General features: G+C 42.3%; 1 protein-coding gene across 1 annotated transcript; it reads left to right on the top strand.

Annotated features, from left to right (window-relative positions):
• The first annotated feature begins 985 nt into the window (after positions 1–985).
• On the top strand, positions 986–13,615 carry LOC147169869 (uncharacterized protein C4orf54 homolog). The gene is made up of 2 exons (XM_086082017.1): positions 986–4,838; positions 11,299–13,615. The coding sequence occupies exon 1, from the start codon at positions 1,005–1,007 to the stop codon at positions 4,812–4,814; it is 3,810 nt and encodes a 1,269-aa protein (XP_085938143.1). The 5' UTR covers positions 986–1,004; the 3' UTR covers positions 4,815–4,838; positions 11,299–13,615.
• The last annotated feature ends 471 nt before the right edge of the window (positions 13,616–14,086 follow it).

The raw sequence follows: 14,086 nt of genomic DNA, 5'->3' as shown, positions 1-14,086 counted from the left end.
GTCCACACAAATCGTGTAACCTTATAGTTATTTCCTTCAACTGACCAGCCAACACCTGCTGTTTGGGAGATTGTCTTCATATATGCCATGCAGCTGCTTCAATAAGAGGTCACCGAGGTACAACCCCCCCCCCCCCCCCCCACCACTGATTTACTATACATGATGTAGTTATCTCTAATTAGAAACTACTTTACATTGTGTATGTTGCCATCTTGCAGGATATACAACAGTAATACAGACAGGATGATACAATTTTTCTTAGGCATGATCACTACCACTTTTTTTCAGACCGACTCCTGACCATACTCAACTCGACTAGTCACAATACCAATTTCAAGTAACAATACCACTAGTACTTATAATATATAAAATTTTCCCCACACAAACAATGACAGATAATTATTTGTAATTAAATTACCTATACCTTAAATTTGCATTAAACTAAAGGATTTTTTTTCTTTTCTTTTAATTGTAAGTTCTTGATCCTAAAATAGCCACAAGAGCCGCCATTGCGAGTACCGATAACTTGAAATAAGGCCGGTTATCAGCCTGCTACTGATACCTGGTATTGGTATTCCCCCATCCCTAGTTGTGCCTTTGCATGTGATCAATTGATAATTTGATATAAGAAAACAAAACAAATATAGACCAAGTTCAACAATGCAATACTGGTATCGGTGACTACTCGAGCTGAGTAGCCTACACGTCCTGTTCTCGGTCTGGAAAAAAAGTGGTATTGAATAACCCTATTAAAAGTATCAAAATTATATAATGTATTTTTAAGCAGCTGTTCTTCTCCTTAAGGTTGATAAAAACAAACAAACGAACAAAAAATAAACTGATCATGATAAGCTATGATCTGACGGTGGTCCTCCCCCACAGGACCCACCCTCTCTCCCACCCTCCCCTCTCCACCATCTCCCCCTCACTCGTGGCTCTCAGTGCCCACGTTCTGGCAGCCGGCAGAGTTTTCTGTCCTGTGTCGGGTTAACATCGCTGACCTCATGGAAGCAGCGGAGGAAACTCTCACTTACCGACATGGCCCCGGACCTCACAGGACGCTGCTCCCAGGGGACAAGGCTAAGGACACCGGGGGACATTTTGAGACAAAAAGTGAGTCCAACTACGTGGATTTGGACATGAGACCGGAAGGCGCAAAGACTGTGAAAGTAACGTTCACCGGTGAAGGGAGCCAGCTCTCTGTCAAAAGTGACGGTTCGAGGCAGGGGGTGCGTGGACCGGCCTCTGTAAACTCCTTGGACATGGGCAGCGGTGTTGACCCGAGTGGACCCGCTCTGAAAACTCGAGCCGGACTTTCCTACGAGGAGGACTCTGGGGATGAGACGCGGCTGCAGGCGGAAGTGGACCCGAGCGACTGCAGCGAGGGGGACGAGCTCCAGTACACGGACATGTACCTGAACAGCCGATCTGAGTCGGATGACGGTGCCAGCGCGGTTCTGTCCGACCACAGCGGCACGGACACGCTAAAGGACGAGTCTCACTATATCACCACGCACGAAATCCAGCTGACCGAACTCGACCACGACGTCGATTACGACCTCGGCCGCGGTGCCAACTGGGACTTTGAGGACGACAACTTGGTGTACTCCTTCGTGGATTACGCCTCGTTTGAAAGCGACGACACCCGAACCGGGACTCTGATCTTGGAGGGCATTAGTCAGGTTGCCAAACTCGGCGTGAGCACGGAGCAGGACGACAGCGATCTATGCGACTCGGAGAAATGCGCCAGCTCGGATGAAAGTGTGTGTAAAAACCGCACGGTCGGGGACAAAATCCACCTGTCCATCCAAGCGTCCAGAGAGGAGCCTGTCGGCATTACGGACGAGGGCGCCAAGCGCTTTGGAGACAGGAGTCACTTTTCCTTCGCGAGTGCTGGACCTTTGGGAGATAACAGAGCCAAGTATTTCATCCCCGCTCCGGGCCGTCAGCACCTTGCAACCAAACTAAGACGGAAGGACATTAATGAATATTCCAGTGGCGCCTCCAGCTCCATCAGCGAGCTGGATGACGCTGATAAAGAGGTGCGTAATTTAACCGCCAGGTCATTCCGAAGCTTGGCGTGCCCTTACTTTGATACGATTAATTTAAGCACTTCAAGCGAGTCGTCCATGTCGGAATACGGCCTCAACAAGTGGTCTGCTTACGTGGATTGGAATTATGGACACATCCCGCGGGGGGCAGAGCACAGTGTAATTGCGCACAAGACAACCAGCACCACATTGGAAATGAATGAGACGCTGGAGAGTAAAACAGCCCCACAGGCTAATAAGAGACTAACTTTTCACCAGGAAGCGTCTTTGTGCAAAGGAGCGGAGATAAAAGATCAGCAAGAGGTGACGTTGAATGTCCAGTGCGACTTAAACGCACAAGCAGCCACCAGGCGACCCAAAAGCACCAAGAGCAGGTCCGGGGAGATGCATGGAGCAGTGTTAGCCAGGTCAGGTTGTGAAATGCAGTATCACCACACAGACAGCACAGGCAACACACATAAGAGGGCCATCTTTGCGTCAAGCCTGCTTAAAAATGTCATCTCCAAAAAGATGCAGTTCGAGCAGGAGCGCAAGATGGAGAGAGGTGAGATCTCAGACACATACCCCGCGCTCTCCCCTTGCTTTCTGGACGGGGGGAAGGACTGGAGGGGCTCGGAATCAGGCTCAGGTTACACTAATTCTGGAGATGACCAGCCTTCGGAGGGCAGCAGGCCGAGTTCTTGCGAGCCTGCTGAAGAGCAGAGTAGCGCCGATGCCGTGGAGGATTCAGGAATAAAGGAGCCTAAAACGGGGCTCAGTCACAGTCAAAGCAGCGCGTTTGATTCCTGGAAGGACGACGACGCCGTGAAGGAGGCTGAGCTCGCCAAGGAGGAATCGGACGGGAGCAACATGCTCACAAAACTTCTTTTCATGCCGAGCTGCCAGCGTTTCTCCAAAGAGAAGGAACGTGCCGAATGTGAGACGGTGCTCAAGACGGCAAACGCGGCTGCTAAAGAAGAAAGCGACAAAGGTGGAAAAACACCTGAAATCAAAATATGTCTGAGAAGTGTGAAAGAAAATACAGGAGGAACCCTGAATATTGCCAATCTGTTAACCCCTAAAATAAGTTCTGTCAACACATTTCGAGGAGGAGGTGATGCCAAATGCCATATTTTGTCTGCTTCGGATAAGATCCCAAGTTTTACAGTTCGAGACGTCAGAGACACTAAGTGCAAGTTTCAAACACCAATCTACCGTGTCCGGGATGTGCGTAAACTGGTGAAAAGTTCATATCGCTTTGTCTCTTTGGATAATAACGACAGTAAAGGTTCGGTTGAATCCGCCGAGAAACTTGAAGACAAGGCCACTAAGGAGCCAGTAAAACAAGTGTCGCCTTCTCCCATTGTCATTAAATGCCACTCAGTAAAAACAAATAAATCACCAAAAGAAACAGAAGAAGATGCACTGCCACAGTGTGCTACCAGCAAAGTGCCAATTGTTGTAACAAAGCAACCTGAGCAGTCGGAAGCTGACAAACCATTCAAACAAAGGCAGGAAAAGTTTGCCGGCGAGGCGGCCGACAGGCGACTCGAGCCTCGAATTCCCAAACAAGCCGCACTGGAGAAACTCAAAGCTGCCGTCAAAACGATGGAGCAGCTTTACGTTTTTGACCGAAACGAATGGAAACGCAAAGCTCAGCCTCAGCAGCCAATCACGGGCAGCCACGTGCTGTCGCTCATCGCCCGCGAGGAGCGAGGAGCAGAAGAAACAACAGCAGAACGCGACGTCGTACACGACCAGTCAGCGCAACGCAAAACCTTCAGCAACAAAAGCGTCCTTCATCTCGGCAAAAGCAACAAGGCGCATGTTAGCATTAGCTCGGTTGCTAGCCCTGCGCTACAAAGCACCGCTTTACAGACTGTGAAAAGCTCCAAGGCGCCAGCCGCACCTTTCTCTGTGAAAATAGAACCTGGCACACAAGGGCAGGTGGAGGTCCAAAACAGTCCCACTAATTTCAACGTCCCACAAATCGACTCGGAGAACTATTTAACCATACCGGGCCTGGCGTACACCAATGAGATCAAAGTGGGCAACAAGGAGACAGCGTACACAGAGACGAAGCCGAGCATCAGGCAACAAGTTGACGTGAAGGCATACGAGCAGCCGTCTTCATCTCTCTACCACCAGCCTGCAGCGGGCCCGCAAACACAACAAGTGTTGTGTTTCTCACCCCCATTTGCCACTCTGTCACCTCCACCTTCCAGTGGAGACGCGGCCCTTCAAACGCAGCGCAAAATGCTCCTCGACCCCACCACAGGACATTACTACCTAGTGGACACGCCCATCCAGACCACCACAAAGCGACTGTTTGACCCCGAAACAGGCCAGTACGTGGACGTGCCACATTCACCGGTGCCGCCGATCGCCCCCGTCACACCCGTCCCTCTCCCATTGCCACCCCTGGCCTTGAGCCCGGGAGCATTCGCACCCACCTACATGATTTACCCGGGATTCATCCCCTCGCCCACTCTGCAAACTCAAGCCTTGTTGACACCGTCGCCCGGTCACTCCGAAGACAGAGAAAAGTTGAAAAGCACTACAAGCGCAAAGCAGGAAGTGAACGCTCCGTCGGCGGAGAGTCCCTACTACAGCGCCACGGCCGAGGCCCCGCCGGGACACGTGAAGGCCTCGTCGCTCATAGGAGGCGCAGTCAGCGCGGACAGGAAGCCGATTATCAGCATCACAACGCAACAAGGTCCAAGAATCATCGCCCCGCCTTCTTTCGACGGAACAACGATGAGCTTTGTGGTTGAGCACAGATGACCAAGAAGACACCTCATTGCACATGTAAGTTGGCACATTGCCCAAATATTCACATTTAACACTCAGCCATAGTTTTACCCTGCAAAATGAGAAGAACGTGGATGCTACCACTGGCATCTGTTGTTGTCATGGCAATCTCAAGCAACGATTTTAGCGTTAGCATCATGGTTTATTAGGTGTGTACAGTACAGTAAAGATTTCAAACACAAAAATCATCTCCATTTTGAACTGAGAAAAAATGTGGTTTATTATTTCGCCAAGCCTCAAAAGAACAATTTTTTTCTTTGAGGTGCAGTTTTGCTAATCAATGACTTCATTTGAGGAGCAACTTTCTATTTTTGAGGAGCATTTATTTTGGCATGGTAATCCTGAAGCAAATATGACAATATATCGAATGAACAATTGTTGCCTTTTAAAAAATATATATAATTAACATTTTTTATTCCTTGAATGCATTTTGTGAATAGCAGCATATATTTTTTTCATCTAGAAACATTTCAAAAGCAAATATAAATTCTGTTCCAACTACAAAAAAAGCTAAATTGATAAAAGAAAAAGAAAAAAGCGATCTGCTGTAATGTAATTTTGAGAAAGTTATTAAATTTGCTGCTATTTTATTATTCAAAGTTGGATATAGGGCTAGGCAATAATTGTTTAGATACATCATCATTTTAAAAATCTAATTGTTGAAAATTTGCTAAATCGAGTTTGTTATTTAGAATCGGTATACATTATTGTTGGCTGAACAATTTGCACAGGAATTATTTTTGAATAAATACAACCTTTAAATAATAGTTTGTTGGGTTTATTAGATTAAAATCAATTAAAATTGTAATTGTCCTGAATGACAGAATTTTTTTTTTGGGGGGGGGGGGGGCATATTGCCCAGCCCAAGTTGGATATGCTCCGCTTTAATGTGGTTCCAGCCAGACTTTTGTGAAAAGTGTTCTCTGTCAACCAAGCACTTATTCCGTGTACTGTTGTCTATATGGTAAGATAGCTTAGCAATTAGCATTGCATCTCCGTCTACTGTTAATTATTACTCTTCATGAGAACGATACTTGTCAGAAGTGTAGCTTATTCGCCGGCATGGATGGAGGTGACGATGATTGAGTCAGGAGCAACATGTTAAGCCACACTTGTATCACCGAGCTTGTAGCTTCCTTGTAGAACCTGCGGATCGGATCACTAAACCAAATCTGACCGATCCTGATGAGTTTCATAAAATCATCTCTCTTTGAATGTGTCAAACAATTATTATATGTCATGATCACTTTAAAGCATAGTTGAAGCTACTGTGTATTAGCAGCGAGCTAAAGAAAAACATTGGGTGCAGACGTGTCACAATTTGTGATGCGTGGGCTCGTGATTGGCTACAAATAAAGATGACGCTATCTACAATAAAACAGCACCATTTTCTGAAAACAAAACCTTCATTTTCGACACATAAAAAGGAATTATTTGGTTTGGCGGGCTTAGGAAAAGCAACATCGAAAAATGCTGAGATAGGCAGTCTGCTAGTAGGAATGGCTCTAATTTGGTCAAAATGGCTCATCAGATGTACATATTATTTCATCATCCTTCCATCCATTTTTTAAAAACACTGGAGCTGGAGTCTATCACAGCAAGCTGGCTTTATTGTCACTTTCTCTATTTGAAATATTTTTTTAAATTATTTTTTTAAAGGACAATTTGCCCTCTTGAAGTGTAAGTGTTTATTATTATTATTTAATTTATTATTATTATTATTAATCACAATATAAATCTGATACATTATTATTATTATTATTATTATTAGAGGAACAGTGATTGATAAGAATACATATACTGTATTGTATGTACTGTAGACAGCTGATGTAATCTTATAAATTGCTCGTCCAGACAGAAAGATGGAGGCGGCACCTGATTTAGATGTGCTGACAGGCAGCATCCAAGCTTGGATGTTGTTGGTACATATACAATATCATAAATAACTGAGATGCCCAGTGGGGATACATGATGGTCATCTCCAATCATGCATTTCTGATACTGTCATGCATCATCAAAGATGTAAATGTTTGTGGATGTATGACCTGCTTACTCTGTGTGCACTTATATTCATTCCCTTTAATTATACACAGTATGGAATGGAACAGAATAACTTAATGTTTAATGACCGAGAGTAGTGATATGTCTGGATTGTTTTTTTTCTCTTCTTATTCATGGGGTTAAGGAGTTTGAGGTCAAGCGGCGTGCGCGCTAGTGTTCGGAGGTCGTCATGTACCACACATGCATACTGACTTTTGAGCTCAGCTGTGGCATGCCAGCGCTAATAGACATGCGGTAGCTTCATGACAAGTAATGTGAGCACTCAGAACTGTCGCAAAACTTGATGGGATTTTCAACCGCATTCCTCAAGTGCCCGATTTTCCGCATGACAGCACCGTCGGACTATTTCGATAGTGAGAGGCGACTTTGTTCACGTGCTTGATGTTGAGTGTTAGAAAAAAGATAGGAAAGTAGATTAAAGCCTTTAATTTTCTCAAAAAACGACAGTGCGCCTTATTATCCAATGCGCCTTATATGTGGATCAATATTGGTTAAGTACGCTCCATTTAGTGGATGCTTAACGCAACCCCAGCCACTACAGTAGCTTCTTATAATGCCTTATTCAGTGGAACCTCAGAGTTTGACCGTCTCGGAACTCGTACAAATCGAACTTCAACCGAAAAATCTGAGTAAAAAATGCCTTTGAGTTTGAACTCATTTTCGGAGTTTGAACACCCAAGCAAAGCAAGCTAAGCCGAACGTACCTTGAAAACGGGTAGCCGGGTGAAGCCGAGCGAAGCCGAGCAATGCCGAATGCTCACGTTGCAGTAGTTGAGACGATGCACTGCTCATTTCCAGTCAGATCGTGAATATTCCAGGAGGTGCTCCATACTTGCGAGGGCATTTTGACTTTTCCACGACAATTTTCTTCGCCATGGGCCCAAAGACAGACAACAGTGCCAGTGGCAGCAAAGAAAAACATACAGTGCTACGAACCACACTGGAATTTGGAAGGAGATTATCGCGCCGTTGTAACTACCGTGACTACTTCTGTAAATACTGGCACGAGGACCCCTCTTAGCTGTTCAACAACGTGCCTGACGCTAAACAACGCATGCAAGGACCGCTTAGTAGTCTAACAATATGCCCAATGTAAAATACACAAACTCAGGACTAAGCTAAAGCAAGTATTAACATAGCATTTATCATCCACTGATGCCATCACACCACAACAAAAAAGTAAGGTATTTTATATTGTTTAAATACTGTACTGTACTGTAAATGTAAACAACATAAATCTAAATTAAAATAGGAATTTTCTGTTTTTGGTGCTTGAGAACGGACTAATTGCATTTACATTATTTTCTATGGGAAAAATGTTTCGGAGGTTGAACAATTCAGACTTTGAACACTTCGCAGGAACAAATTATGTTCAAACTATGAGGTACCACTGTATATGGTAAAAGTTTTTAAATAGGCCATTTATTGAAGGTGCGCCTTATAATCCGATGCGCCTTATAGTGTAAAAAAAATACGGTATCTCTTTAGGGCTCTGAGAGGGAGGCGGCGTGGGAGAACGTTGCTGCTGCAGTCTTTTGCAATCTCAATAATATTACAGGGGAAACCTGTTGAATGGTAGCTCATTAATTGATTTAATTTAGGTGCAATCCTGCTGAGAAGAAGCGCACTTGACTTAAGATGAAATATAAAAAACTTAAGATGAAATCTAAAAGCATTATTCAAACGAGTATAAGAAAAAAACGGAGTGCAACACACCAAATATGCTGTGATGAAAACTTTGCATACACCTTAGATCCAATTACCCCAGGTTGTATGTTTCACCTCGACCTTTGAAACATAAGTAACTGCCCAAAACCTACAAAAAAGTATTATGGACCCATGTGCTAAACCTAACGGGAAGTCTGCCGCTTTGACTTTATTTTGGAATTCTGCGCCATTTTTGCCTTTTTATACAAAGTCATATTTTAACCAACTCTTCCAAGACAATTTATCCGATTGTCTTCAAACTTTGGCTGTTTTCATCTAATGATGTTTAAGAGGTAATTTTGGCATAATCGCACTAAATGTGTTGGACTAATGCCAACATGGCTGCTGTCAAATAGGTTTAATATTTCAAACAAAACAAAACAAAGCCAGTACCTTATAAAGTCCATTAATAGGAACATGAAAAAACAAAGAGTTGACTCATTCACACTGTTCCAATCTGTTCCAGTCTATTGTCAAGCAAGGTGTCAGAGTAAGAATACAGCTGCGTGAGCTTGCGAGATTCTTGTCAGTTGTGTGGCAGCCAGAGGCTCAGTGTGGGATTTAGTAGTGGTGTGAAGTGGAACGGTGTGTGAGTGAGCGAGTGTGTGCGTGTGAGTGTGTGTAGGGGGGCGTGGCTGAGATAGTGAAGCATGAGGAAAAGGTCAGGTCAATGTAAAGTATTTGTTGTGCTGATGCAGGGAGAGGACAGCTGCTGGGAGAGATCAGATGCTGCTACTTGCTCCGCCGTGGAAGCGAGTCCGCCGGGCTGGGACGGGGTCAACTTTTTTTTATAGCTCCTCCCCCTCCCCCTCTGCCCAGTCCAAAACGGGCTGGACGGCGGTGGAGAGCAGTGTACTCCCTTCACTCTTACATAAACCACCTAAGCTGTGTTTTGAGTCCCTGCAGCAGATTGATGTGTACTGTACACGCCAATATAGCACCTGGCACATAGGAAGTGAATGCATGAAAGTACACCTCCGTTATTGGGGGATCAAAAATACCTGGAGATTTGGAATAGTTGTAAACATAACAATCATCTATAAAAGTCGGATGACAAGCTTAGGTGTGGATCCCGTCGACATTCAATTCAGAATTTCTCAACAATCTCCACTCGTTGTTTGTTTTGTTTGTCTTACTGCCTTCAAGTTAATCTTCAGTACAGAAAGAGCATTCTCTGTGGACAATTGTAGTGGATGATGGCAGAATCATGTCCTTTGTGAATAAAAAATATACACAACAATTGCCAAAAGGAAATATGTTGAGGAATGGAGGCATGTCAGTGTTAAAATCAATCAAGACATGCCATGAATGTAAATACAGAGCTCGCAATATGACACACTACTAATGCTGCATTCGAGGATGGTCGGAAGTCGGATAAACCCAAGTTGTTTTTTCCCAATTCCGACTTGAGAGTGTTCAATGCGAAAGTAAACAACCCAAATGACGGATAGCCGTATAGTGATAAATTGCATATTATTTTGGTCCTCAAAACTCATTTTGACCTCCATTTTGCTTCATTTATTGTTTTTATCTGGTTTCATAAGCAATCCATACAGTTCAGTAGTTCACCGTATAATTTCATGCAGGAAGATAGCGGCATACTGTTACGTACGTTGTGTTACATGAAGTTATGTCGAATATTTATGAATGAAGAAAGTTATCTAGTTTATACTTGAGTAATAAAAAATTTGTGTTTTGTAGAGTGACGTCACTTGTGAAGTGGGGGTCCTTTTCCCCCCCAAGAAAGACAGATACAACTCATATGAAGATTAGTGGTGCTCGTTTAATAATCTGATGAATCAATTATTTGCAAAACAATTGACAGATTAATCAATTATTAAAATGTTAAACCCATATCCCACTGAGGGACGAACATTTGTAAGCGTTGGCTAAGGTAGCAAAAAAAAAAGTTGCATACTTGAACAACCCTCACGAGAACTCGTAATTCCGGAGCTTCGCAAACGTTCACCTCTCAGTGGGATACGGGCATTAACATTAACAGCTCTAAAATAGAAAATGTGCAGCTAATCCATGTGATCGATATCGGAATTGACAGTATAAAACCCTGATCGAAACACCCCATCCAAAAGTTTTAAAAAGCTTCAGTGTAGATCAGGGCTAGGCAAACCTTTGTGCTCATGGGCTACATTTAGTTTTTAAAACAGGCCGATTAGTCAGATAATTTGAAGTTGACGTTTAAAAAAAAAAGTAAAATCTGTCAAATATTTTTTTCTAAAAATAAAATAATTTATTCTCAATATTTTAAATGTAATTATAATTTATTATTATTATTTATTTATTTTTTTTACGGTAAATCAATTCACCAATTATTTAGAGAGAAAAAAAAGACAAAATACAGTTGATTTTATCGATTTTAGTGGGTTAAGCACCTAACAAATACTGAAAAACTGAAAAAAGAATGGAACGAGCTGTCTGATCACACTATTTGACGTCAAAGAAATGTAGTATTCTTTAGGTCATTCCCCTGATCTTGAATCAATAGAGTATACTCTTCACTTCCTGAAAGGCAACAAGGCTGACAAACAAGCAACAAGTGAAAAAGGCTGCAGTGAAGGCATGACAAAGGGAGGAAAAGTAAAGGATTATAAGTATGAAAATTTACGACCGGAAAAGGCTGAAAGTCTACACTTCAATCACGACTATTTTCTCTCTCACTTTTCATTTGCAGACATATCCATGGAGAAATCTGCCGTCATTCAACGCCAGCCAGCATTCTGTTCTTCAAGACATCCTGTACCCAAAGTCAAAACGAGTTTAGTCTCTTTGCATGGCAGCACTTTGCAAGGTAAAAACAATGAATCTCAATGTGCGATTCTTTACCAACCTAGGAAATAAGTCACTTGGTCACCAGTAATAAAGAGAGTGAAACATACACAGTATTAAGGACAGGGACCATTTGAAGTAAATTCAGCAAAATGTGGAATTAGATTTTTTTAATTTATATTTTGTAACATTGTGTCACAAGAATGTGGCGGTGTTCACCACCACCTACTCACATTTAGACAATTGTTTACAAGTTGAAAGCTCACGTTCCACTTGAAGTACAAGTAGATGCATCCTCTGCGTCATGACTGCACGATGCTGTTTACACCTGCACTATTGTAGCACTGGATGAAATGTATGGAATTGGTGAGCTGTTGTTTTATAAGAGAATCAAGCTTGCACCTTAAATGACAAAATGAGAACAAAGCGTGTCGAAGCGGAGCCGGGACTCCTGTTGGATTTGAAGGGAATTTACTTCCTCTATTTATGTTTATTTTATTTGGACACTTTTCAGTGTAATGAGGTTGGAGTCTGTTTGTCTGCTGTATGTATGTACAGTATGCGTGCGTGTGCTACACATGCGGGATGTATCAGCATTTGGCAGGCATACAAAGAGGAGTCACGTTACTTCGCTGTGGACAGGAAGCGAGGCGATGCTACATGGGCTAATGTCCTCGGGAGAATTTAGTAGGAAATATGACAATTTCCCTGATAAACCACTAATTGCATATCAGTGAGCTCAGCTGTAGCTTATCTCTAAATCAATAGTTAGTGTCTTTCCTATTTCTTTTCCAATGGCTTCAAGACACGATCAATCAACAATCAATTATATTTGCCCATCCCTACTGACCTAATAGGCTCCATCTTACCGGCACAAAATCCTACTCCATTCTGGCGAGAACAGGCCCATTAGTGTGATTTTACACTGGTCACTCCTCTCAACTTGTACAAGCAATCCTTAACACCCCTGAAATGTTTATTCGTTGCGCTCACTGACGACATGCAGGATGAATTCATTTCCCTCTCATAATACATTTTGACTATGCAATGAGCCATGACAGATTATAAACATCACCCCGTATCCCATCCAGACTGTTGTTTTAGCAGGTTTCCAACCCGTTGTACTAAAGGTAATTGGATCTGCTGGTCGGTCTATTTGCCTTCATTGTGTAAGATGCACAACTTTATTTAAATTGCCCTATATAAGAGTATTGTATGAGTGTGTGTAATCATTTGGAAGGATGTTTGATAGAGTAGAACGGCTCGTTTGCGCTTTGCTGCAACTTTGCAGAAAGAAAACATGTATGTGAAACACAATCAATCTGTCTTCTTACTACTGGAATCTGTAATTTGGGATGAGTGCAAATACATTTGATTGGTAACTAGATCAGTCTTTTTAAAGGTATATGTGGAAGAAAATGATTGCATAATCCCCATTTTTTTTGCTCTGTATGCTTTAATGCCAAGTTGTCCAAATAAGGCTGAAATGTTTCTTTTTTGATTATTTATTGTAAAACATACATTATATACATTTTATTTTAGACCCTGAAAAGAATGATTCTCTATTGAACTTGTTGTATTTATAATATGAACATAAAGTCCATCATACCTACATGTGCATTTTTAGTCTGTTGTAGAATTTGTATTAATGAATATTCATGTACTTAATGAACTTGGATGATCTCTGTATGCATAGAATTTGCAGGCACATTTATGGATTTTTTCCCCCTAAAATGTCAAAGTAAAATGAATAAAATATTCTTCAAGGTTAAACAAAGCAGTTGCCTATAAGGATTCATATTAAAAAAAAAAAGTATATATGGATGCTTGCTTGCAAACAAAGAAGGTTGTTGGAAGTCTTGATGGTTAGAAGTAAGTTCAAATAGGATCTGCTGTATTGTAATGACATCACAATACGATGGGTGTTGTTGAGCTGTGTGGCATGTGCAGAAAAAAAAAGACACAAGGTCGGTGGGGATGGCGGCAGAGAGACATTTTTGAAAGGAGAAGTGAGTGCTGTACGTCCATGCTTGACTTTGAATAGAAATGAGTGTCATGTAGACAGACAAGCCTACATACCTCTGGAATAAATTCAAAATGCAAGCTACTGAAGGTGTTTGCATTATTTGAATGGATTTTAGCTGTTCACATTTAACTTTTGCACACAAAAAAAAAGGTGAGCTATTAAATGACTTTTACAGCAACAAAACACTGAAAATGTGTACCGGTAGTAAATAACACGCATACCATTTATTTTGTTGTATTTTAAAATAATACCAATGTAATATTAAATACAAAATCTATATGTATATACTAGGTTTATCTATGTTTATGCAACTGAACGTTCGAAAGGATAAAAAAAAAAAATCATAGTGGGTGTTAAGAGCAATCATCCAGATTTATGGCAGCGGCAGAAGAGCACATGTGCCGTCTTGCCAAAACGCAAATTTAGCTTTGTGGTGACACTGAAACATCACCCGGCCGAGGCTTAAGTTTAACCTGAGCGTTTGCTGCTGTGTTTACTTGGTCGCCATGGCCGCAACGAGACTGGCAGACACCGCTTTGCCCCCAGCTGCTCTCCGTGCTTTTGGAAGAATCTGCATCAAGGCCCAGTTATTGGTTTTAGATGCCAACTGGAGCTCTGATGCCAGGCACAGTTAGGATAGAATTTTTTTTTTATTTCCTCACCTGGA

The sequence above is a fragment of the Leptonotus elevatus genome, chromosome 8 (assembly GCF_054856555.1).
Source record: "Leptonotus elevatus isolate MCC_2025b chromosome 8, RoL_Lele_1.0, whole genome shotgun sequence".
Taxonomy (NCBI): domain Eukaryota; kingdom Metazoa; phylum Chordata; class Actinopteri; order Syngnathiformes; family Syngnathidae; genus Leptonotus; species Leptonotus elevatus.
Note: the sequence above shows the minus strand (reverse complement) of the source record. Positions and strands in the feature narration are given on the sequence as shown.

Coding starts and splice junctions, on each gene's coding strand:
- LOC147169869 (XM_086082017.1), top strand. CDS start 1,005: ATGGAAGCAGCGGAGGAAACTCTCACTTACCGACATGGCCCCGGACCT.